We start from the raw sequence: 27384 nt of genomic DNA on the forward strand, positions 1-27384 counted from the left end.
ATGGCGCAGCGGAGCGCCGGCCCGCCGCCCTGCAGCTTCGTGGCGCGGGACAACGGCTGGTAACGGCCCCAGCCTCCTCCTCCCACCCTCGGCGGCCTCCCCCGGCAGCTCCGCGCCCGGGCAGGCAGTGGCTGGAGGAGTTTGTGCCGATGTTCCCTTCACCTGTGTTTGTCACCGGCCTCCCTCTGCCTCGCGGGGTGCGAGGGAGTGGGGACAAGAGGCCATTTCATCGCTCGGTACTAAATGAAATGATGTATGAAAGGACATCGGTGCTTACTTCTTCAAATTTTTCAAAAAGTGTGTCATAACCTCCTCTTTATTCTAAACATAAACATGACGTGCAGGGAAGGAAACGCGTTCACACTCGCTGTTTCACTTCCAGCCATTACCCCCAAGTCAGACAATTGTTAACTCTTACACAAACTTGCTGTTTTGAGGTAAAGGTCTAAAGATTCATGCTAAAGTGCTGTGCATTGTGACATTAGTAGTTGAGTTTGCATGTGGTTTGTTGGGTTTTTTTAAATGAAGTTTTCAAAGTAGTCTTAAATATTTCCCTGTTTGTTTAAGGAAAAAATACGTTGAACATGAACTAGAAGCTGCGAGAAGATGGTCTCACAAATGGGGATTCTTGAAAACACCTCTTGAGGAGGTAACATTGGCTTGCGTGTAAGCCACATGTGAAATTTACTTGTTCACAAATTCATCTGGACACGAAATTGTGAGAGCACCAATGACTAGAAAAGTACTGAGTATGCCTTACTAAGCTAGGTCCTGAGGTAACAAGCGTACCACTTTTAAGATGAGTTCAAAGTTTCAGTTTTCCTCTGAATAAAATACAGCAAGTGGTAATTTATATTCTGTGCATATTCCGGTATATTTCTCTTGAGAAACATGACTCCCAATGGTGTTAACAAGTACTAGATGCACACTGACAGGAAAATATTTCCCCTTTGACTATCCATATGGTAGTTTAAAAATCTAGGGGAAAAGGTTCTAGCTAATTAAATTTTCAGTGGGGGAATTTACAACAAATGAAAATATTTGGAGAGATGTCTATTCTCAGTGATGTTTAGATATTAGAATATAGTAGCACATAATGTTACATTTGGAATGCAAGCATTTTGCTGCTAAAGAACAGGATTGATGCAGCCTCTGAATTAGTTACAAATGTACTTTCCAAGGGGCTGGGAGTACTTAATATGTTTGAGGATTTTTTTTTTAATTCCTGTAGGCATCCAGATAGCACCTTTGAAAACTTTGGTCCTCTAGGCTTCAACATCCATCCTTGGTAACTACAATCTGTCATTTATAACACCTTTGTACAGTATTAATAGATCTGCAGCTGAAAAGTTGAAAAACTATGCATTGTTACTATTAGTGAACATGTGCATTTACCATTTCTTAATCTTTCTTTTCTGGTCATATAACATATATTTCTAGCCCTTTTTGGACCAGTGATGTAGTTAAGAGAGTTGGAATCACTCAGCAATATTTAGGCTTTCATTTGAAATTTGGAATGACATCACTTTCTGAAACCAAAATATAAGTTACAATAATTTCCAAAACACTACAATAAGTAGTCCTATTTTAGAGGGAAAGAACAGGAAGTTCAGATGCAACAATGAGGGGTATTGTGTAGATACCGGATATTACAGCATATTTCAGGAAATAGAGAGTCCTGGTTTTAATGTTGATGTTTTGGTTTTAGTTGATTGAAGATGAAAAGAAAGAAAATACAAAGCCCAAGATACAGCTTCCTGAGCATCTTCAGGTTCGACCTGTGACACCTGTGGAAAAATACATTAAGGTTAGAAAATTAGATTTTAAAATTGCAATACAGCAATATCTGTCTTGAGAAACCACACAAGGTCTAAAAAATCAGTTGTCTTGTAGAGGTGGGCCTTTAACTAAAGGTCAGAGTAAATTGTATTTGCAACTCGAGCAATGCTTTAAAAGCATTCATTTAAGACAAGGGATTGCCCTTTGGATATGCTTGTTAGTTCACAGAGCTTTCAGTGTACATAATCATCTTTCTGTGAAGCACCTCCCCCACGCACTCCTCTGTAACATCCACTAACAAAACAGTCAACTGTACAGCTTAGTACAGAAGAGTGCTCACAGAGCCATCTATGACTGCTGACCATTCATTGCTCAAATATACATACACACGTCTCTCTGCAAGTCTTATCATAACCTTAACTCTCAGTTTTAACTACTGGTTAAGATGCAGTCATTTTTCTAACCTTAAGGTGGTCTTCTTTGTGGCAGAGACAATGCCACTGTCCTTTTCAGTGGCACAAATTAGTAAGAAGTCAGTTCTAATGAGCCAATCATAAGTCTTTGAGTTTACATTATATGATTTATATTAATATATTCAGAGTCTAAAAGTTGTCAAACAGCTGGAAATGAGAGTGGAATGTGACTGATGGTTTGATTTACAAATATACAGTGTCAGAATCACCAATGAATAGGATAAGTAAATCAGCTAGATCAGTGACACTGGGAGAGGAACATATTTGTAAAAAGGGGAAGCAGAATATGCTAACAAAAGGGAAAGTTAGTCCACCTAGAGAAGATTAAGGAAACAAAAGAGATTGGAAATTCCTACTTACTGAACTAGCTTTCTTTCAAAGTATTCCAAGGGCAAGGAGATAAGGTGAGGAAGTAGTAAAAGCTTTTACGGAGATTAAATTGAAACAAAAATTAAGAGCTAGTGCTGAGTGTGGCAAAGAAATGAAATGGCAGCATTTCTGCCATTAGCGCTACTTGTTCTTCAGTTTTGTCTCAAGCCTCCAATTTCAGTCAATTTTACCTCTGCCTCAGCACAGCGAGGATGTATGTATGCTAACAAATCATGCATACAGTTATCAGCTGCTAAAGTAGCCTGCATAGCCTGGTGCATACTGAAACAGGTATCATAGTTTCAATTTCACATCAAATCTTTATTTGCTAAGGAAGGTAAAGGTTAGCTGTGATTTAGGTCACTCTTTACAGATTCAGAGTAAAGTTTCTTACGTTCTTATTCAGAACTGTGTGTCTTTCTGCACATTTACCTTCATGGTCACAGTCATCATATCTGTTCTTCTCTCTAGGTTAGATTAATAATTGCTTTTTCATAGTCCCTTCCCCCAGATTGTAAATGGGGCATGATTTCCTTCATTATCCTTCTCAGTGGGTGGCACTTTTGGCCATGAAAATTATCTTTTCAGAGGAACTGTTCCACCTAAATATCATAAACATTTTCTAATCTTGGCCACAGAACAAAGTGAAGCAACTCTGGCAAAAGAACTGAAACATTGTTCTCTTGCTGACTGTTTCTCTACTAAGTCCCCAGATGCTAAAATGATATAACATGCCCAACTGAGATGATTCAGCCAAAGTAAGCACAGCAGTCGGTGAACAGAGACTGTTGGCTTTTGTTTTGTTTCCTTTTTAGCTAGATTAGTTGCAGATTAACTTGATGTTTATGCATCTTTTAAAGTAGAAAAAAGGTGGATTGAATAAGTAGCTCTTGATGCAAAAGCCAGCTTGGGCAGTAACATCTTTAGCATTTGGGCACAAAACTGTTATTCCATAGTTGCACTGCTACCAAATACAGTACAGCAAGTATAAAATACTATTTCTCCTGTTTAGAGAAGTTGTTATTAGTATTATTATTCTATAATGAAAAAAGCTAAAGGTGAAGATAAAATTTTCCTTATAATGTGAAGCCAGTAAAGCCCTTAGAAAAAGTATTGAGCAAAACTTTTTTTAAAAAAGGTATGCTAACACCGACTACTAAACAATAATTTTCTTTTTTATTTCCTGTTATACATACCAATGTAGGCACTAAAAGACTTTTTTTTTTTTTTTAAAGGATGGTAAATGCAAGTTAGTTAACTGGAATTTGGCCATTTTACTTCTCTCTTTCCCTGTGCCTTGCTATAGAATGGAACCTAGATTATTGTAATTACTTTTTATTTTTAAAACTGTATTATAAATCAAATTTGCATGTAACTGGGCTATCTTTTGAAGTTCTTTCCTTCCATTACGGTCAGTGTGTGTTCAGGATATCAGTTCAGCAGATTGCATTTAAAACCACTATTTTTTGTAAGTTCTCATTTCCATTCACACTACAACACAAAATATGATGTTGCATGACAGAAATTACAACGAAAAACCTTTTAATCATTGAATTGTACATGTTACTTTTATTATAGGTGATTCCATCTCCTCCAGTACCTAAGACTACCCAGGGATTTATTGGCTGGAGGTCAGCTGTCCCAGGGTTGGAACTTGAACATGGTTTGCAAATCCAAAGCTGTAAAGGTACCTTTTTTAAGGATTTGAAGTGGCCATGTGAGCCTTCTGACTGACATTAAGACATTAACAGTTAGACACATAGATCTATTTGTATCCCTAAGTTAACATTCCATAGGGGACTGTTGGACTGGTAAACATTGATGCTTATAAAACAATTTATGCTTTAAAAAAAATTATGTAAACATCCACAATCATTTTGGTAAACTGCAAACATCTTAATGTAGCATTTTACTTGTTACTGATTTTTTGAAATCTGTGGCATCCAAGCTGTTAACACCGCTTCAGGTTTACTTAGAAGTAATGATGAATAAACTCATAGAAAGATCACAGAGCAAGTACTACTTTTATTAGCATTGTAAGACTATGATTTTAAAATATTTATTGGGAGTATTTAAAAAACTTTTTTTTTGTGATGACAGAGCACATTTTTATAATTGTTTCTCCATTAAAGCCTCCATTCAGACTCAGTTTTACAGCAGCTTTTTCAAACATAAATACAGACTGCCGTGTTCCTGGCAATCCTACCCTGCTGTACATTCCCAATTCATTGCTTCCCTGCCTGTGTTTAGAACTAGCTTTCAAGCAGCAGTCTGAACTGGCCCACTGTTGAGTTGCTCAAGTGCCTGTGCTAGTACAAAACCATCTCTTTTGTACAGAAAGAGACTAAGAAGAGGTAGAGGAGTGTAGCAGGCATGACTTAAATTGGTTCAAGCTGCCATGGAATTGCATCCTTGCATTTGGAAAGAAGTTTTCCTCATTAAGAAACAAAACACAACAAACTAACAAACACCTGCAGAAAAGGTAATTATCAGGCTTCATCATAGTGTGTCCACTGCAGCTTGAAAAAATCAGGCAAATCATAACTATAGTTATTAATATAATATATATAAAATATATGTATTTGTAAAATAGTTAATATAATTTTGTGTTATGTGTGCTTTACAGGTGTTTTGTGTAATTACACACATAAGTAATTCAGGAGTTCCTGGGGCAGCTGCTTGATTGCTATAAATAAAGTATACAAAGTCCACAGTGACAAAAAGTCACTTTCAAAAATCAGTTTTGGTATCAAAACAGAGGTTTTTTTCAGTTAGTTGATCAAAATGCAAATGTGTTACAAAGTATTTATGTTGCTTCAATTTTGTTTATACCAACCAGGACTGGTGAAAGACTCAGAAACAATAGGGGATTGCACTGGGAGTTACTGGTGTAGCTACTTGGGTGCTATGGAGTTCAGTCTTGCATTTCATTACCTACCTGAAGATTTCCAGGATTTTTTGGAAGCTCAGAAGGAGACTCATTTAGTTGTAGCAACTATTTTCAGGATATAGTTCTAATTGGCTAACGTATTTAAACTAGAAGATTGCTTAAACAAATAACAACCTCCAAGAAATCAACACAGGCAGCTCCTTATAAATCCTTATTACTTAAAGAGGAAAGACTTTCCTTGTTAATCCTGCTGCAAGATCTCCTTTGTATTCTGCAGCTATCTCTACCTACTTCTTGAGTCAGCAGTAAGTCCTTGGCTTTCATAGCAGCAGGTCAGCAGCTAGTGTTTGTTCTTTTCTTCTTCCCAAGAAATGACTCACAATGATCAACATCCCACCTATTTTTTTTTTCCATCCAGCTCCAAATGCCCACAAAATAATATTTTACTTTTTCCATATTCTTTACAAATAATGGAGAAGTGACTCACATCCCTTGGAAAGATTACCCAAGAGTGAGAATACAGAGCAGAAGTAACTTCAGACACATTGCTTAAAAACCAGGATAAAGAATAAGTTGGAATCAGACTCTAATTTAAGGAAATTTAAGATAAACTGGAGTTTAGCTAGTCACTATAACATGTGTAAACTGTTCTTTGAACAAGCAAGATAATTGTAAGAACAGTATTTTAAATCAGTGTGCTTTCTTGTCATTGCTAGGTTTGTAGCTCTATTTATTTTTTATCATGTGGTCCTTCAGTTTATTTTGAGGTCATGTATAGATCCTCTTATTCTTGTCTGATTTTATATAAACAGGTATAGTAAAGATTATATGTAATTTAGTAGCAACAAAATAACATTAATTCAGGCCAAATGAAAGGGAAGCTTCAAGACCACTGTTTTTTAATAAAATGTTCTATTAAAGAACCAAGGCTGGCACCTAATATCCAGTATATGTTTGTATGAAGTAAAATCCAAATCCATATGAGTCATGATTTGGTTTTTAAAACTAAAATAAATTCTTTATCCAGCATCTACAGTTGGACATTTCTTACTCTTATTCCCAGTGTCTGAATATTAACTCTATACTAACAGTAAGGGGTTTTTATTATACTTTCTATCATTTCAGATACCTTTACTTCAGGGGATACTTTGATGTAGCCTAATTTGGGACATTTAAGGAGTATTGTCTAAAATTTGCATTATTCCTCTAGCATAATTCTGTTAGTTGTTAATTGGTCCATGTATTTGGGGCTTTGGTGTTCAAGAATATGTGAAACTATAAACATGAGTATTTCTTTTCCCAACACTTTTAGCTTGACCCTTTATACATGAAAAACTTGTGTAGAAGATGTGGATTTGCAGCTGACAAAGGACTGCCCAGTCAACTGCCCCAATTGTGAATCTAAAAGGCCGATACAGAATTAAATTGTCTTGTAATGTAATTTGCAGAAATTAACCTACTTATTGGAGCCAAGTTGGGCACATAAATGTCACTGCACACCGTAAAATATCACACTATCTCCAAGGTCAAGACAGTGTTAGTAAACTCAGTGTGCACACTGGCGAAATGCTTCAAAACAAAATTAAACCATTTCCAAAATGCAGTAGAAGTCCAGACAATTTTAATTCTCTATAAAAAGTCTTAGACATGTGCTTCTGTGCAAGTTAGAGCAGAATGGGATGCTTCTAAACATATATAAAAAGTTATGCAGTTTCTTTTTAACCAAAATTTGAAAACATGATGCAACTGTATTTAGATATCTTCTGTGCTTCAATCTAAATTTCAGTTGCTGTAGTCTTTTGTAAAGCCCTTGGTGGTCTAAGGTTCACATTAGCATTGGTATGCATATCAATTCCTCTTTAGCTGACTAAAATTTTTCAGAAAACTGAAGTCATCTTTGTCTTTTGACTGTTATTTTCAGATAAACTAGTTCTTTGGTAACAGGCTCATTTTAAAGAGGAACAATGGATGATGCTTTCAGAATTGCATATGCAAAAATTTTACTGTACTTTATACACAGCCACCACAGCAATACATGAAAATAAGTCAGGCATACCTCTTTTGCCACCGTTGATGTGTGCCTGCATATACTTTCCTGGGTGTGTGATGAAATAACAGAGGCTTAAATGACAGCTGCATTTAAGTTAAAGAACAATGAAATCAGAAATTCCTTCTCACAAGCACTTGCTTTATAAACAACAAAACTGGGTGACAAAAAACTGGTGCATTTTCCTTCACAATGTGTTCTTTTCTGTGCTGTTAGAACTGGCACTTGCTGTTTATAATTTCATTAAGATATTTTACTGGGACCTCAGAGATTATTGGAAGATTATAATTTATTTTAAATTCATTTTGCATCAGAGAATAAAGATTTTTTATTAGATGGTAGTGAAATGGTGATTCTGAATAAGTAGCACTACTCAAATTGTAGTCACCATGCAAGTGGTGGTGTACATTTTGAAAGAAGCAAAATGAAAAGCAGCCAAGCAGTTGATCTACCTACTGTAAAAGGTGGCCACTTAGAGAATAAATGTAATCACTATTCTGTATGAGACATTTCTACAAGTTTACATGCTGTGACTATCCTAGTGGATACCCACTGCAGTCCTTTAAGTTTGTGCAGAAATTACCATCTCCAGTTCCTGCTATTGGCTACTCTGTCAGACTGAAGTAACTTTAATTCTGAGATAATTTGCTTTACAAAACAGAGGCAGATCCTTTTTCTTTCTTTTCGGAAACTGCAGGCTCCCTATTCACACACACCATTTCCCTCATTAGTGAAAGATTCCTTGTGGTTTCTTCCACATTCTACAAACTACCAAAGTGACAAACACTAGTCTAAAATAGTCACTGGCAACCAGACCAGAAATCTCTACTCTCATATGAAGCCCAACCAAGGTCAATTCTTGCATTAGGTTGCTGAATGTGTTGTATTTAGTTCCCCTTGAAACCATAAGTGTCAGTGTAGCCAGACAGGTAAGGTCCACTCACAGACTAATACCTTTTTCCTGACTCTTGTGGTTTTCACATCCCATCAGATTGTTATTTAACTAGTTCAAAGTGTGTTAAACCATTTCATAGGACCACAGTGTAATAAATTTAACTGTACTAGAAAATGATACTATTCCGCTGTGAAACTAATCAGGTTGCCAGTGAACAAAACATTGCCCCTTCAGTCTGCTGTGCCATACATGGAAAAGACCAGCAGTATTGAGAAATAATTAAAAAAACCCCCAGAAACGTTGTGAAAGCAACACAAATCTGCTGCAGATTCATGCTGCACCGTTGAAACAAAACACTGGAAAGGGTCATTATTTTTGTCAGATGAATTGGAGATAATTTTGACCTTAGGATTTCAGGCTGCTCACACACATCTGAAGACTTGCTCTGTTACACAGAGAACAGTTCAAAGGGATTAAAAGAACGGTCTTTTTTTTTGCCTCAGTAAATCTTTTTTTTGTAGCCTCTGGTGGATTTATTTCCATAAGGCTTTCCAACTGGAAATTCTCTAATACACCACAGGGCAACTTTTCATCTCAGTGCAGAAATATGTAGTGTTGCCACCTTTGAAGTAAGACACACTTATCAGTCTGAGCACTGTGTTTTACAGGCTTTGATAGAGTATGAAATGTCCAGAACCATCCCTGGATGGTGGTAAGCCACTGGACATCTAGCACAAGGCTTGCAGAGAAACTGAAGATTGTGTTGATGAACAGTGTTTTGAGGCATCTGCATTTTCCACTACACCATCCACAAACTGCCATGGCTTCAGATGGCCACTGTGCAACGCTGTAGCTTATGGACAGCATCTCACCATTTAGGGAGGCAACTCACCAGATGTTCAGAGAAGGATGAGATGGGGTCAGATAATTTAAGCAAATGCAACTGTACTTACTATAACATGCAAAGTTCTAGCTGAAACACGAGGCAACATATTCTTCAGAACATCGCGATATCTGATCCCCAGTGTAAGATTTTTCCAGCTTTTAATGCTTTAGTTATTCTTAAATCAGTAATTGATCTCAAAAGTAACATTACACAGCCTTAGTGAACCTTCTAAAAGTACAAAAAATCCACTGCATGTTTAGCAACAGCACCAGAAATTATAGATCACAGGCTGATAATTACTTCTTGGTGCTTTTTTTTTTTTTTTCTTTTTTTTAAGGCATGAGAGCATATGAAGAATCAGAGCTTAGAATAAGCATACTTCCTACTCTTTGGAAATGCATAATAGAGGTTAAATTTTATGGAAGAGATGTGCTAAGTATATTATAGTACAATACATTAAAGTATCTTTTTAGAGAGTATCTCTGAGGATAATTACCTGTCGTATCTCTTATATCATTTAAGTTTATTACTCCTGACTTGTGTCAGTAACAAAAAGCTCAGGATTTTAACAATATCTAAGAAAAAGGTAATCATATTTCTCACTGGAGTGGTGCTTTTCTGTTTTTTATTTCAGTAAATATTAAGTTTGCAATTTCCTGGTAACAAACTAAGAAAACTGATCAAGTTTTTACTTTATTTTTCCACAACTTAAAATGATCCACAGTAAATCAATACATTTAAAATACTAGGTTTAGTTTTAAAACTAAAGAGCATAAAGTTATTACAGGCTACGGGTGTTAAACTGATGTTGCCACAGACAGAAGGCTAAAATAGAAGATAGTCCAAAAATTCCTTCCAATCCTACTTTCATAGGTGTCTGTAAGAGACAGAAGACAGCAGCATCCCAGGGTTCCTTACATATTCCTCAGGCATTTTCAGTGTTGCACTGCAAACCATATTGAAGCATACCTGAAGCCTTGTGGAACCCAGACCTTTGAATACTTGGATACCTATGCAAACTTCAGAACAGGCAGAAAACCTAAGTTTAACCTACTGAAGTTGCTAAGGCTTGCTCTGAATTCACTATAAGTCAAAGGACCTTAAATCTATCGCCATTCAATGCCCATTGCACACTTATTGCAATAAGGAGGAAGCTACTGTTTTAGGGATTTTCAAGTTTGTATTTATTCATGTATTATTTTGGAATGGAGAGAAGGGATTGCATCAGTAAACCTGGAGTCCGGGAAATAATTAATAGTAACAGAGGTGTAGTCTTACCATTTTTATTGTGAGGCAACACACTAGGTCTCTATTACAAGCTCTGTTGTTTCTTTATCATGTGATAACCTTATGCATCCTGTTTTAGGTGAGGTACACACTGCAGTTACATAGCTATCTTGAATTGAGGCTGAAATTGTGATTAGTCAGTACAACGTGTTTTTATTAATTAAATAATAATATCTGTGGCCTTGTGGTCACAGATTGCATACATTGCCCAAATTTGACTCAATTTTGAATTTGGCCCTTTCTTTCATATTTTCCCCCTCCATGATTTATCTGTTTCATTAAACAGGTGAGGTAAACAAAAGATTCACTAAAGAGTGGAATAAACCTGAGCACTGCAAAGCACAAAAATAGATGCAACCATGAAGAAATAAACAGGACAAAAAGAATCTTCATTTCTCACCCCCCCACCCCCCACCCATCCTTCCCATCCTTTTCATTTAGGTGGCTCTGCTGACACGAGCTTCACTGGGTGCAATTGACTGCAGGATCAGGCTTGCAGGTACCAGGATTAAACACAGCTGGGCACGACTCTTGCTAAGCAATATTTTTGACAGCTCCAATAACAGCATTATTTAGAGTTCTAATATAGAGAGTGTAGAAGCAGCCATTTTCTCTTTTATCTTAGCAGATAAAGGCTCTTTATTCGATCCGTTTTTGTCTGCTTTCCAGAAAGATCATTGTTGTAGAGAACAGCCTTGCACCAAAACAAGACATGGCAGCCTTCACCCCCCCACACCCTGTGCGTGCGTACACACACACACACACACACACACACACACACACACACTTCTGTCTCATGCTTTTTCCAACTGATGCCTCCAGGCTGCCGTGTGACACCCAGCTAATGTGTCCTGCTGAGAGCCCACACAGCCCTGTGCTCCAGCCTGACCTAAACCTGACAATGCCTTCTCACTTCTCGCAGGCTGAAAACAGCCCCCCCCCCCCTTCTCCTCCTGAAGTGAGAGACGGTTAATGCTTTTATTCCTCACCGGGGAGCAAGATGAACCCAGCTACACTAGTGAGTCTCCTTTGCTTGCTGACATGCGTCAGACACAACATTCTCATCCTTAAAAGCTGGAGCGAAAACAAAACAAAGCAAGAGCCCCCAAAAAAACCCAGTGAGATACAGTCCCTGTCTGGAAAAATTAAGCAGCCATTATGCTCTTATTGCCAGAGCAGTCATGTCCTTTGTTTAAACAGAAGCTGTAGTAATTTCTTGTGCTCCCCATCATGTGCATTACAGCTTCCATCTTAGAATTATATTTGCTTAATGAACAAACCCCATATTTACAGCCTTTTAGTAGAAGCCAAGATGCAGCGGACAGGCTGGAGAGAAAGCATGGAGGGACACTTTATTGGTTCATTTGGACAGAGATGTTGCCCCCCACCTCATTTCCTTCCTGGCTGTAGTCACAGGCAAAGTTGGGAGTTCTCAATGGCAACATAGCTGTAGGGGCAACAGAATAGCCCTTCTTGCTCAAGCACAAGCCCTAAGAAGTCAGGCTAGCTGTGCTGCTTCTGTCACAGGAAAAATGAGAGTGTATATGGGCAGTGGGGCTGCTGGGTCAGGGACTAGGAGGAGGGAGAACTCTGACAGCCTCTGCTCTTCCCCTGGAGTGCAGAGCACCAGGAGATGGGCCCTGAATCTTTACGGTAGGAAAATTCACTGTAGCCTACACTTTTGGGGAGTGTTGAGCCAGCTCTTACCAGGGAACAGTGCCAGGGTAAAGGCAGCACATTGCTGTGCAAACTGGACAGTAACTTGGCTCTCAAGGAGCGCTGCAGAGGTTTTTGTTCTCCAGGAAGCTGTGTCCTCAATAATTTCAGTTACTTATATGCAAATGAAAAGTTTCACCAGCTCTCACCATTGTTCTGACCAAAACAAGTTTTTCACATTTGTTTGTCCTATTTGTTTAATGTGGGAATGCTGACCAAATAAGCGTTTTAACGGGATAGCTGCTAGCAATGGACAGCTCAAGATGAACTCCTTCACCTTGGGTCAGTGCTTTTTAACTTGAGAGGGAACAACCTTCTTCATGCTCAGCAAATCGCAATTAAAATGTCCCTCATGCATTTGTGCAGTATTTTACACTTAAAGGACTCAAGAAGGAGAAAGGATTGCCTAAATCTGCTTTTAATTCTCCTTCCATTTGCACTGTTGGAGTCACTGCTACTCAGTCATTAACTGTCAATAGTGACAGGCATTAGCAGGCTGGTTCTGCTCATACTGTTTTCTGCTGGGGAACCAGACTCTGTACTGCTGTGTGCACCTATCGGCTTACTGGTTCTGCTGGAGTTAACAGTCTGTTGAGGTTTTTGGAACACAGAAGACACCAAATTACATAAATACTGCAATTATTTGGAATTTATTTCATATTCATTTCATGTGTGTATTTGGCAGTGTTGCTGTAGTTGTTTTGGAGCTGAATAATGCACATGCAAATAGCAGTTATGGATATGATAAAAGCATCCAAATATGAGAAGGGGCTTCAAACCTAGTGAGCCAAATATTTTTCTGTTTTGAAGAAGGGCTCTATGCTGGTGATTTTCGCAATTTTTAATGTGAAAAAGTAGCTAAATACACACTGTTGCCTTGTAAGCCTATGCATAGTGAATGGTCCCCATAAAGCCAGGTGACAGTCAGTTTGCAGAGTTTATCCTATACCTAAGGTTCCAAAAGGCTGTTTTGGTTCATCTGGTCTTACCACCAAAACCTGGTGGGTTTTGGATACCTGACATAAAATAACATCATACCTACTATTTGGCAGCACTGGTCTGGATTGTGAACGTCCGCAGCTCTGTCCTTCTAAGAAACAGTTCTGAATTTAGACTTCAGCTGGCTCCCAGATCTTCTGTTCAAGTTGCCACATGAGGCAGGATCGTATCTGTCCAAAATGCAGAGAATAGATTTACAGCCGTACTTAAACATCTTAAATTAAGCCCAGAGAACAGTTGACCCAGGGCCTGCAGAGCTGGAATAGCATAAAAGTATAGGAAGCCAGTAAGATTAGAGTGCAGGGCAGGATATTCTGCTTTAGGAAAGGCCCACAAATGGGTGAAATAAAGAGTGAGAAAATAAGTTCTGTGTAATACAATGAGATATCATAAAATATTAAAGCTTATAAGACTGTAGTTCCAGCTCAGGTCTCTCACAACACTAATAAAACGAGCAAGCTTCACTTTCTCTCCTGATGGCTACAGACTTCTCTATAAAGTTACAGCTTTATAACACATAATTCAATTTCATCAACTGCTTTTCTTTATTGTCCCTTCTAATTATGCATACATCCACTTGTTAATTTTTGGAATATAGAAATCATGCCCAAAGAACTGCACAAAAGTACATACACACTTCCTAGGTAAGGAGAATAGAAAAACCAGTCAGGCCAATCAGGGATTTATTTACTGCCCTATCTCATTCTGGATTTGAAGGTGTTTGTAAATATTCAGAAACCACCTCTGAATTCTGTCTGAATTTATCTTTGATTGTTACAAAGGCATTAATTAGCTGTATTCCATAATGTATCACAACACCTTTAAATGTTTTTTATTTCTGAAAAATAAGGCCAGATGCACAAAGTTTTTTGTGCTTCTAACAGCCTATTGAGGAGAATGCAGTAACTCAAATTTGCTGCTTGATTCTGCATCAGAGATGCTGAAGTCAGTGATGGTTGATATTTCACATGGATTAATTTGAAAATTCTCTGGTTATGAGTCAGGACTGGAGTCCACATTCAGACCTTTAAATGATACACTACAGGATCCTTGCTTTCTCTACAAAGCTACAGAGAGCTTGGGCAATAAGATTTTATCTTTAGACTTCAAAGGTAGTTGTCTGAGTTAGTCAGTGTAGGTAACCCCTTCAAGGCAAGATGCCAGGGCTGTACAGCAAGGCAATATATTGAACTTGTTCCTCCTGAGCCCACATTTACTGTGCTGACTACTCACCCTTCCCTTCAAGAACATCTGCGTAGAACAAAACTAAGAAAAAAATTTCAGATTTTTTTTTCAGCACATATCAAATTACCTATCGAATATAATTGATTTCATCTGTACGTCATACCTGCAAGGTGTCAAGATACCACATAGTGCAAGGACATTTACATATGTGTAAATACATGAGGAATGTAATGCCTGCAAGTCTCTGTCTCCTCTCCCAGAGGAGAGACTTGACAGGCCACTGTAATGGATGGTTTATTTGTGGTATTGATTTATTAATTTGCTACATGCTAATCATCAATCAGCATCTGGTGCGCAGGCAATACAAGAGGTCAGACAATCAGCCATGCAGTTTATTACCCACTGGCCTGCCATCTCTTCTCCAGAACTCACAGAGAACCTTGAGTTTGTTAAAACACCAAACGGGGAGATTAATTGAACTTCAAGCCCAGGAGGGGCTTTAGTTTCATAAACTAAATGCCAACACTGTTTTGCAGTCCTTGGGCTGAGCTCAGACATGAAAGCACTCCTAACTAGATCAGGGAGAGCTTGCCTCATGGTCCCTAAGGTCAGAATTTGGCTAAACATATGCAGAACATGTTTGGCTCATTACACATGTGCATATTAAATCTACATTCAGCAGCAAGGGAACAGAAAGACAATATATGGTAAAGATACTAGAATTGGACTTCAAAGATCAGGATGCAATTCCACAGACTCCCAGGGTGACTTTGGCCACAACAGTCACTCTCCCCTGCCTCAGTTCCCGTCTGTAAAAAGCAAAATAACCATCCCTCATTTTTACTTCATCCATCTTTGCAGTTTAGACTCAGAGTTCTTTGTAGTGGTGTCTCTTTCTCAAAATACATCCATCTCCCAGCACACAATGTCCTTCTCAGAACAGCCTTATGGAAATGTATCAGAAAAAAAAAAACAACTTATAAAATATCCACTGATGAGATAAGACCACCAGCACAACAACACAGTGAACAGCTGTAATCTGTGGGAGGATTATTTCTCTTTGCTGTAAATGCCATCGATTTCTCAAGACACAAGTTATTCCCTTTCATAGACCAGTGAATTCAGTATCTGCTGACAACTTGCCTTCCAACCAGTACATTTTTCAAAGGCTCCCAGTAGTTTGTGACATTAAATGGGTGTCACATCTTAATGACAAATATTAGTACTAGCCTGCTTGATTAACATAATTTATTTCTTCATTGGATATTTTATTCCAGATGAGCTGCAAGGGGGAAAAGTATGCATTCTGACGTGCAATGCTAATGTGCCCTCTGCAATGACCTCTTATCTCTAACTTTTCATTCTCGCCTCCCATTCTCTCCAGTGCATGAAATGAGGTCTAGCAGCAGCTATTGGTCAAGAGTCTTATACACTGGAAACCCGCCAGAGCTTTTGGGGTTTTTAGTACAGGCAAAAGGTCTGTTCCTATGACACACACATTTAAAATTAGCACTAAACTGGTGGGAAAAAGGAGAAAAATATGTAAAATGTCACTTTCTGACAAGCAGAAAATTAGAATTCATTCCCCTGAGAATTAAATGAACTTTTCTGCTTCCAGTCACTAAGTATGACAAGGTTAACATTTTTCAGTCTAATGACTAAGGACATTAAGTGTGCACGTGCAGAAGAAATAAAATTACTAGAGGGTATTAGCTAAGTGTGTTACAACAGCCCGAACTGACAACAGAACTCCAAGCATGCGGATTCTAACTAACACTGACCATTTGCTGTGGCAAACCAATGGATAACAGCAACATGGGGTATAAGTACATGGAAGTCATCTTTCTTTCGTCATTATTATTACAACAACATAGGCAATCTCAGGAAGATAGATGTCTCTGGGTGGGAGTAGAGAACATCCAGCATGCTTCCAGTATCCCAGGCGGAGACACCAAACTAGACAGCGTGTTAATCAGAGGCCACAAAAAAACCTAAAGAGACTCAAAAAAGGAAAATTCCAAGTGCATATCTTATTTTCCCAAGGCTTTTTCACCACTCCCCATTCATGATTCAATTCTGATATGACATAGGATTTAGGGTATGAGATCAAATTATCATTTGTGACTTGCCTTAGCTTCTGTCCTTCCCAGTTCAGCTTTTCCTGTAGCTCCTCACAGCCTTACCCAACTGTGGCAAACATAACACATCCAAGTTTCTAGACAATAATGGATTTCCACCTAATGTGCACCAAGCAGGGAGGGCTCAAAAAGAGAAGTCTATGTGTTATTGATATACCCTAGGTATTAAGATACTGGAAATTATCAACTATTGGGAATCTTTCTAGACATAAATTAAACTGGGACAGCGAAAGGTAAGACAGGAAGATTATATTTTCAAATAATCTAATTTTGTCAGGGAAACATAAATGTAAAACTTATGTTTAGAGATATGGGTCAAGTCTGAGAAAGCACTTTGAAACAGGGGTGGTTAATATTTTACCTAACAGAATAAAGCAAGCTGTGAGAGCATCAACAGGCTTCAATGCAGACTTATCATCTCTGCCTTTGTTTGGGTTTCCAAAGCTACTTGGCCACAACTGAGAAAAATCTAAAGCTTACAATTTAGGGGACAAATGAAACATTTAAAATATGAAGTTAGACATTAGGACTGAAAAAAAAAGGAAAGAAAGACAGAAGGAAACAAGTACTTTCAAAACCATGGAATCTACCTCCAGATCAGCCAACTGGAAAGATTCACCAATTTCTCTTTGCTTTACTGCAGTGCAGCAGGGTGCTTATTAGTCTGAAACAACGCATTTTTTTGTTTTGCTAGTCTGAAGTCAGTGTGATGGACTATTAGGCAGCTCAGTTACAGATCATGTTTCCTGTAACATCAAAAACTGGATTCTCCTCTATTCATCTGCAGCTAGCACACATGCATCTTATAGCCTCTGAAGGATTTTTGCTTGGTCAAACCAGCATGAAAGAATTCCTGCATGTTTTCACACCAGTAGATAAGGCCTGACTCTGTCCCTCTAATTCATGCTGGCATGGCTGTATTCCCTCCATCTTCCTCTTTGCTTTACTTGGATTACTCCCAGAAAGAGGTACAACTGTATTTGGAGATCTTCAAAGAGAAAGATCATTTTAAACCCAGCTCTCACTTACAAGCCAGTTCATGAATTGACAATGCTGAACAGGAAATTCTTCAGCAGGACCAGCTATTTCTCAGCCTTGCAGTGAGTGCAGCTGTAGAGCTGATCTCTGTACGAAGAGAAGCATGAAGACGGCTATTCACCTTACACAAGACTTCCCCCAGTGCTGCATGTGCCCTTTTTGCCGTGCTCTGATCTGTATTCCACACTGCCCTCATGCTGACTAGAGTCTGATTACTTTTGGTCCGTGGTCTCATTACTTCACATTTCCGTACAATAAATTGTACAAGCCACTTATCTGCCTGCAGTCCTGATACATCTAAATAATTCTGAATGTTTGTTTTGTTCCTCTGCCCCCTACCCTCCTGCCCCTCCAAATTCCTCAGCCTTATTGGACGTCATCAGCATATTTAAGGCACTTTTGAAATTATGTTCTACTCAAGGTCACTGCACTGGATTTAACCCCCCCTTCACCCCCCATGCAGCACATCAATGCTTTAACTCCCATCTGATTTATTTATAATGTTTATTATCAGTGACCAATTCAATCAATATAAGCTGGAATTCAAACACACACACAATTGAATTATGCACACAAAGACTCATCAAGATATAAGACAGCTACTATAGTCCAGACCATTTCTCTAACATATGGCCAGCTTAAGGTAAGGAGGCTCATAGCAGTGAATTTTTATACCTTGACTTTTGCTTGACCCCAATGGTTGTTTGGTTACTGGAAACCAAAGGAATTGAAATAGCATCACAAATTCCATGGGAGAGGCTTGGGCAAGGGATCTCTGCATTTCTTATCCCAAGCCAGTAGGACCATATTTTAAGATAGGCTTTCTGAGTTGACAGTTCCTTTATTAGCTTCTGTACACACAGGAATTCTAGCAAAACACCATCAAACCATACCAGACAGTCATGTCAAGCAAGTGTGGCAAACAGAACAGTGTATGGAGAACTGGAACTTGAAGGAAAACCAAAGCACTAACCTCAATTGCAGCCTAGGTTAGGCATGAAACCAACCTAAACGGGATGCTGGAAGCACAGTAGAAAATGAATAGCTTTTGGCTTCCCTCCGCAAACCGCTATCCTTTCAAAATGTTAATGGTCAGCATGATCCTCAGACATGGTTCACAAATGGCTTCTGGTTGTTTTTGAACACAGTTGGTGGTTACAACTCAGGGAACACTGCAAATTCAACAAGCTGAGGCAGAGAAAGCATACATACACGGGTTCTGCTAGAGACAGAGATTATGCTGTAGACAGAGGTAAACTACACACACTGGACTGGAGCCTTCAGGGATTTGAGGCAGAAAGAGTTCCAGGAGTCTCTGAAAATTTGTTTCAGTATTTCACCATTTATGCACAGATAATATTTTGGTTTCTCTATCAATACATTTCTGCTTGGTAACTCCCAGTTTGAATGCTGATTGTTTTGCATAAATTAACTAAATTGCCGCCCTTCTGTTTCATTGGTACTTTTTGTCTGCTTCCTTCATGAACAATGTCAGGGAGATTGCAAGCTGACTACAATTCTCTTTCCTAAGCCAGAGGAAAACAACATCTAAGAGCCCAATCAGTGCAAGTTTCCTGATGTCTGTTGGGTTTTATAAGCTATATTGTACTCTGGCATTTAACAATTTCTGTTCATTTGATTCACTTTAAGAAATGAATGTAATGATTGCCACAGTGTTCTGCACTACTGTTGTCTATTGATAAATATGGAACAGTTATAACAACAAGCTTGCTCTTTTTTTCTATTTAAAAATTCACTGAGCTAACAAGTTATTTGTGCAATGCCAAAGTAATGACAGGTCTTTGCTCTCAAGTTTTAATATTCCATTTCCACAGGGAGGTCTGCTGTAGGCTACATTTCACAAGATTAACAGTGGTGTTAGGCCCCAGGGGTGTTGATAACATACATCAGCACAAAACTCTACTCAGGTGTTGCCTGAGTCTGGAGGGGCACATGTCCCCACAGCTATGAAAGTTCCATCAATAAATAGCACATTTTGAAAGAAATGACCTCTCTGTCCTCATTGAAAGAAACTTTAATGCCAAAGGAGTTTCAGGGCTGTGAGCTGGGAGCGGAGGGAGAGATGCGTGGGTGGGATCCACGCATTACCGAGGGAGACACATCCTTCACCTGGGGGCCTTGGCACATGAAGCAGCAAGGTGCCTGAAGATTCATGCTGCAACATAGACTCTGCTGTACTTCTACTCCCTTATAGATATATCCATTCACCACTACGCACATCCACTTAGCATCTCACTTTTGACAACAGCAGCAAGCCTTCCTCTTCTGCAGCATCCATACAGGAGGAGCCTGGAGGGACAAACTTGTTTATGTTTACTTTGGGGTGTAACTCAGGTGAAGTTAGAAACATTTCTAGAGAAAGAGGAAATGTCTGGGAAACATTTCATTAATGTTTGCAAGTATGAAAGGTGACAATTCAGAGACATCCAAGGCCCTCCCTGTCTAAACAGCAGCAGTCACTGTTTCAGGCTGGCCAGGCCTCAGCTTTCTCAAGGCTCTGGGGGGACAGCAGCCAGCGTGACGGCTGTGAGTAATACTGGGAGTCTGCCCAGGCAAGGAAAGTGGGTGAGCTGATAATGATAAGAAAGTGTGATGAATTATTCCTGTGCTTGTCATCTTTATTTAAGTTACTGTCTTTTGCATCCAGGGGAACCACAGTCCTTCCAAAAGAGTTGCTCTGGATTTCTTAATATTAGGAGACAGTTGTGACGTTTGTCCTGCCCTGGGCATAATTAGACTCAAGGCATTTTTAGTGCATTTTCTTCTCCATAATGATCTCCCTGTTTCTTTATCTGAGAAACCCAAAGTACATTAACAAGTCCTTGCTAAAGTCTTCTGGAGGTTGGTCCTTTCCTGTGCTGTAGCACAGAGAAAAAGCAATGGCTGCAATCATGCACTGATCTTTTGCTTGCATGTTTGTTTCCTTTACTGCAAAGGCTATTATTACAGCATCCCTTCTAGAAAGAGACTATTCCACACCAGTGAAACAGAGAAACTACATTTGCAGGGACTCCTGATACTATGTAAGACAGAAGTCAAGTTCTCCAGATCATGTATGAAGCAGTGGCAGAGCTGAGCACATGGATTTCAGGAATCCAGAGCCTCAGCCTCTTCAACAGCCACATTTCTGTCTTGGCTCTGCATCACAGTCTGCTGTCTCCCCAGCATCTACTTCTCATGGGTACTACAGCACAGCCGGTTACTTTAAGACAGGCAATTTGCTTTGTCTACATCCAATTTTTATTCTTTGGAATAGAAACCTTACACAACAAACACGATGTTGCAACAAATAAAATCAGCATCCAACTATGCTTCCACGCAGTCCAAGCAGTTTTCCAGACCATTATATCACACAACAGCATTCTTAAAGGCGCACACATTTGGGTAGGTCTCTTTGCCCTGCTCCTCCCTAAGAAGACCTGCAAAGTGTATTCTGATTTCTGGTCTTATTACCTCAGCAGCTTCCTTTAGTGTAAATAGCTCATTTATCTCCCTGCCATTTATCATCTTAGATAGAGAGCAATATTGTCCTTGCATGGTCCTGTCAGCCGTGCTTTACCCTCCTGGCTGTCTCAGGAAGAGGAACTCTTTTCTCTCCCCTGGTTAATTTAGGGATCTCTTCTAGCTTCAGTTCACCTTCCTCACCTAACCAGAACCACACACACTGTTCCAGGGCTTGTCTCACCCAGGCATTAATTCTCTTCTGATTTGTTCCACCAATCAAATTCTGATTTGTGCACACCAATCCATTTCCCAGCTGCAACACAGTGGTGACTTCTGTTCTGTTCTTCCCAAAGGATGAGCCTCCAGCTTCCAGGAAAAAATACTTAATATTTGTCCCTAACTACATCATCACATAGCACATAACTTCCTGCCATTCCTGGCATCTTTGTCCTGAGGTCACATAGTTCTGTCCGTATGACATTCACTGTTCTTCCCCAGAGCTATGCAGCATGCTGCATAATGGCTGAAAGCAACGACAAATCTTCTCCCCCTTTCTGGAAGCCTGGGTACAGATTAGACAGTCTAGACAGACAATAGGAAGAAAGAATAAAGGATTTCTAAAGACTTTTCTGTATAATCCTGCTTGCAATATTCAATTGCTTAGCAAAATGCCAGAAGCACCATCTCCTTTATACCTTGTCTACCAATCACTTTAATAAAATCTGTGATCCTCTCACTCTCCTAAGCACTTATTAAACAACTATATATTTAAGTCACATAAAATTAATAATCAGCATAAACCCTACTTGAGTGAACTTTGCTTAAGTGACACCATGAAAGTGTCCCCTCAAACCGAGGAAATTCTGTGCTTATTTGTTCAGGCTGATGTCAACATGTGTGAGCATTGCTACGTGTCCTCCAGAATCACAGTAACTGGCTTCAGAAGCGGTACTTCCTGTAGCCTGAAGTTCTGAACATTGCTTTATTACTTGATTAAAATGAGGAATTGAAAGATAAGAATTTATCATCCTAGTTTTGCAAGACTAAGCACAATTACCAATTCAGAAGGAATACAGGGCTGCTGCCTTTGAAACTCTGGGTATTATTATTTTCACAGCTGGATGCAACTGAGATGTGGCTCAAGAAAAGCATACGGTGATTTTTTCATACAGGAATGGTGAACATGACACAGACACGAGGACAAGAGGGCAGACGCATCCTGCAGACCCACGCAGACTGCTCCAGAGGCCCCACTCCTGCCCACTGCGGCCATTTCCCACTCCTGCCACCTCTGTCACGTAACTTAAACAGCCACTAGGGATCTTCCCTTTAGGCTGTGCGCCCTTTTAAACTGAAGGAAAGCAATAGCAGCAAAGATGTAAAACCATCACCTCAAAGCCCTTTCAGTTTACAAAAAAAGCTGAAGTAAAGGGATATTTTTTCTGAGGTCACTCTAGAGGCTGGATCTGTGTTTTTCATTTCTCAGTCTCCATTCCTGGTTCACGCATGCTGTTCGCAGAACAGTGCATAGTCCAGTGGCAAGGAACATCCAAGGAAGGCACAAAGTCCTGCTTTCAGACTGGACATCCATCCAACCCTCCACCCTGAATCAGGCAGACAAGTGCTTAGGGGATGCAGCTGCATTTTTAAAGCATTCCAGGTGAGTATTTTAACTTTACTAACACGGAAACTAGGCTTAGGGACTTACTTCCAGGAAGCTGCAGATTGTGAGCCCCAGGAAACAATTCCCTGGACAGACTCAACGATCTGTCTCTGAGCTGGGCAGCCACATGCCTGGATACCTGCCACGTCACGCTTACTGTGCTTACCCTGAGCAACACTCCGTATTTCTGTCTGGAACTATCTGACAAGAAACGTACGTGGGAACATTAATCAGATCTCCTGGGTTTTCTTTAGTACTTTCGCTTGGGTACTACGACGTCCTGCTTTGCAGCCCTTCCTACAGTGCTAGGTCTATGTAACTTGCCTCCGTTCACTCAGTGCACACAAAGCAAAGCTGGGAGCAGAGCATCCCAGTCAATTCTTAGTCCACATCATTAGCCACAATCTCTCCCTGAAGGGATATAAACTGAAGGTATCCAAGTTCACAGCCAGTATTTTCCTGATCTTCCTTTCACCTATTCATAAAAGATAATGCTGCACAACAGGACCTGACTTTCATCACATTCTGGATATGGCTGCTCCCACCACTGACCTGGAACACAAAGTTAAGTATTTAGGCCAAAATTCACTAATCACCTGGATGTTTTTGTAGCAGTCCTGGTATCAGTTGAAGAAAATGCTCTGATGCAAGGAAACAGGAACAACCGTAGCCAGTTATTTGTGGAGTCTCCCAGCCATGCATGGGGCTTTGCAAGCAAAAAGGTGGTGGGCCAAGTTCTCAGGAGTGCTCAGTTCCCACTGAGAACACCTCTTCTGTGGTTAATTGGAAATGCCAAGCTCTTTGGAAAAATGTCTCTTTAAGCAAAACAATGGAAACTACTCAAGACTGAGTCCTTAATAAGCCCTTAGGAAACAAACCAGAAGCTCAGCTTCCTTCTACTGATCATAAAGGCATAAGGAGGCTGTATTGTTATTTTTAAAGCAGCTAAGGAATCTGGGATACTAAGAAACTTTGAAAGTGGCTGGGCAAGGAAGTCCCTTCACCCCATCACTGGCTTTAGGAAACCCCCGCCTTCAAAGCCCTGGGACTTAAAATGTTGGAGACACTAAGCAAGCACTGGGCAATCGTCATTAGCCATTTACATGCACATCAACGTTGCCTGCACTCTCCCATGGCAGACAAGCTGCCCTACTTATAAAATAACCCTTAACTGATCTCCCAGAGGCAATAAAGCCAGTCAGGGCCAGAACTGGATTAAAGATCTAGGGATTTCCAGTCCTCTGAAAATACCCATTAAAACTCTATTGCCCTGGTCTGTTGCCAACTATTAGGAAATTACCCTAGCAAGGAGCATTCCAAAGAGAAAGTGCAGTCAGGCTCAAGCTCTCCTACAAACTGTAGTAACTAAATGGCCAGTTTAGCTAGAGAACAACGCCATGAATACTTAAGCTACAAATTAAAAGCCTGTTTGAGAGCTGTCATCTTAGCTGCAACATCACAAGTACACGAGCTTATGTCATAACTAAAACCTACAGATCCCACCCAGTGACCTATATTTGAAGTGTGGACCTCTGGGAAACTCACTGACCGTACCTTGAAACGTGACAGAATCAAGTTAGTCCGCAGGTATTTTAGGGTGCGGGACCAGACTCCTGCTGCAAGGCCCGGGGCACAGCCTGGAGGGTGGCACGATGCCAGGGAATCTCCTCCGCCACTGGAAACAAACCAGTGCATTCACCCCGCTGCTGGCCATGCAGGCGGGCCAGGCTGGACCCTCTGTCCCTCGCCATCAGGGCCAAGAGCTCTCGCCCATCGCTCAGGAGCGGTTCTGTGCAGTCCTTCCCAGTGGGTTTTAGAAGGCACATCTGCACCTGCAAATGATCGTACCTGGCCGAGCAGGACAAGGCATAGGAGAGGAGGTAATGCCACCTGCGGGCCATCACAGACAGTTTTTTCCGAAGGCAGATGCAGTTGGGTTTAGTCACACCCAGTCGGTGGGATGAGCCAACCTGCCTAGTGAACAAGCGCTCCTGGCGCTGCTCGCCGGCAGCTGACATTCGGGAGACCGTGGCCAGCGTGGCCACAGCGCAGCAGTGCCATCGCTTTCACACCAGGAGCTCTCATGTACTGGGAGAGGGCAACGTCCTTTCACAGGGACAAACTGAGGAGGCCAGGCTTCAGAACCCGGGCTGAAGGGAGCACTGTCAGACAAGGCGGGATTTCCTGCTCAGTACTCCCTTTCGATGATTTGAAAAAAAAAAAAAACGATTAACAGATGTCCTTTCATTAACAAATGTCTTTTTATTCAGGACAATAAAGTGACCTCAGCCAACCCAAAGGACCGTCTGTTGTGCAAATGCAGATTTCTGGAGAAAGGCAGCTTTTCTAGTTGCAAAGCAACAAACTCCCCAAACGTCAGAGCCACAGAACTAGTGCTTACCACTCTTCTTGTATTTCAGTGGCCAATAAAAATGAAGTGTTTCTAGGTAAGAAAAAAGAAGCAATAAATAAATGAGACTCAAAGAGGGAAGTAAATAATCAGAATCCTGTTTGCCAGTATGAATTGCTCCAACACCATAAGTCATTACACTCAGCAAGAACAGCAGTTTTTATTGTCTTCAAGCCTCCATCAGAACTGATGTGCTGAGTACGTTCTCCACCTCAGACACAAAATAGGCGAGGCCATTTGGGTAAAAATCCATGGCCTGGGTGAGCAGGAAGGTGGTGTGCTCTACAGCCATGGCTGGAGAAGTGTTCTAAGAACATTACCATGTCTCAGGAGAAACTTGGCAGTTTCACCACGACCTCTGTGGCTGGCCATAAGCAGTGCCATCAGCGCTCGGTGCGCTGCCCGCTCCTTTTTCTGCTCTGGTTCCAGTAACTCCACGTATGGCACGGTGCTGGCAAAGCTGCTTAACTGCCAGGTGGGGTGTTTGCTGCAGAATAATCAAACACCTTCCAGTCTCTTTCACAACAGTAGTCTGATTCTTTTTAGGTATCAATAAAATGTCATACCTGTGTTTAGGGGATGCTTGCACACTGCATAAATCACTCCAAGACAGCTAAATAATACCCGTCTCTTACTCTTCTGCCCCATCTTGATTCTGTACTAGCTAATGGTATTTATCCATAGCCAGCCCTTGGAGGGAATGTTAACTTGGGTTTTCCTTTTATATGCAGTTAAGCAGCACTACAAAATCTTCTAGAAATTGTTTCTCTTTGCAATCCTTGTCCTTCTCTCAAATTTGTTAGGAACTGACCTGAGCTTTTAGTGAAAGAGGACTCAGCATTGGCCATGTAAGCTCAGGTTCCTTAGGAGGCAGATGGGACTTTGGACCTTAATTCCAGCAGGCAACTCAAACCCCAGCCACCTCAGGGAACAGTCCTCTATCACATTCTTTCCCAGGAGGAACATTTTTTTTGTAATAAACCCAAACACACCAGCCCAAGTGTTGCTGTGAGGCATTTTGGAAACAATTTTCAGCTGCCTCATGCTGCTCTTCTTCCTGAGAAACCATTTCCATGTCAGGGTGCATCCTCCGCAGTGCGCCATCGTGTTCTCACTTGGTAAGTGGAAGCCCATTATTAGAACAGCTGTAGGGTTATTTCTTAAAAAGAAGCTTTGGGTTTGTGGTGTCTTTTTTTTTTTTAATTTGAAAATCAACAGTGTCAACAAGCTTTCTGTGGGGCTCTTATGCCAAGACACCTTTCATTTCAAAAGAAACCATTCATCTTCGTGGCACATCCTTCTGTTTCCTGCTCTACACTGAGTAGGAAGAATCTTTAATACACAGGGAACTCAAAACATGGGCAAACCCCAAACAGAACAAAAGGAACAATTTGCCCAGTAGGAAAACACAAGCCCTTTGCGGCACGAGGCGGAACAGCTGCTTGCCAATGAACTGCAACGCTACGCAACAGTTAAAAGGAAGAGAAGGACCCAGCGGTACCCATCTGCAGTGTTGGGGAAACGCAGAGGAACAGAACGTGATAAGCCAGGTCGGAATTTGGCCAGGACAACAGATAACGTTCCTGTATGAAAGGCTGCCAAAGGATATTTCATGAACACATCTGCTCAGGCCTGAAGGGGTACAGTACAGAGCACTAGAGTATGTTGGCTTTCTGCTGAGACAACACTTCAGTCCTAAATCAAGCAAGCAGCATGCCCTCTATCAAAGCACCACAGAAATGATTTGTTCTATAAAAATCAAAGCTTTCTTAGTGGTCAGACTTGACAGGATCGCAGACTCAAGATGGTCCGTAAACTGGCACCAGGTAAAGTGGATGATATTGAGAACAACTTCCGAGTCTTGATGTTGGTACTGTCACATATGGAGTCCCATTCTTACTCCAGAGTCAGCATGGCTGAAGGGGGATGGGCTGTGAAACAGTTTCTGCCTCCAATTCTCGTAACAGACAAGGCACTCTGCCTCACCAGAACACCCAAGAACAGATAATCTCGATCTCCTAATGATGTTCTAAGACAGCCAAGAAAAAGGTCTTGTTTACATACTATGTATTATTTCTCCTGTCCATATAAAAAACACAGGGATTAAGTATATTTTGTTGAGAACACATCAGAAGAGTAAATGG

The 27384-nt window shown here is 40.4% G+C and overlaps 2 protein-coding genes across 2 annotated transcripts in view; one reads left to right on the forward strand and one right to left on the reverse strand.

The window, feature by feature from the left end:
- Positions 1-13392, forward strand: CIMIP1 (ciliary microtubule inner protein 1; the record flags this gene model as incomplete). Its single annotated transcript, XM_080405898.1, has 4 exons — positions 1-59; positions 568-649; positions 1709-1807; positions 4200-13392. 4 exons carry the CDS (start codon positions 1-3, stop codon positions 4353-4355), a joined length of 396 nt encoding a protein of 131 aa, XP_080262024.1. The 3' UTR covers positions 4356-13392.
- The window catches only part of ANKRD60 (ankyrin repeat domain 60), a gene marked incomplete at its 5' end in the record, with an annotated part of 278951 nt that overhangs the window by 249111 nt on the left and 2456 nt on the right, over positions 1-27384 (reverse strand). The window contains 1 exon segment of the mRNA XM_080405899.1: positions 13385-25737. Within this exon segment, the coding sequence (XP_080262025.1) occupies positions 25523-25737 (215 nt within the window). The 3' untranslated portion in view covers positions 13385-25522.

The sequence above is a fragment of the Falco punctatus genome (genome assembly GCF_963210335.1).
Source record: "Falco punctatus genome assembly, chromosome: 10".
NCBI classification, from domain to species: Eukaryota; Metazoa; Chordata; class Aves; order Falconiformes; family Falconidae; genus Falco; species Falco punctatus.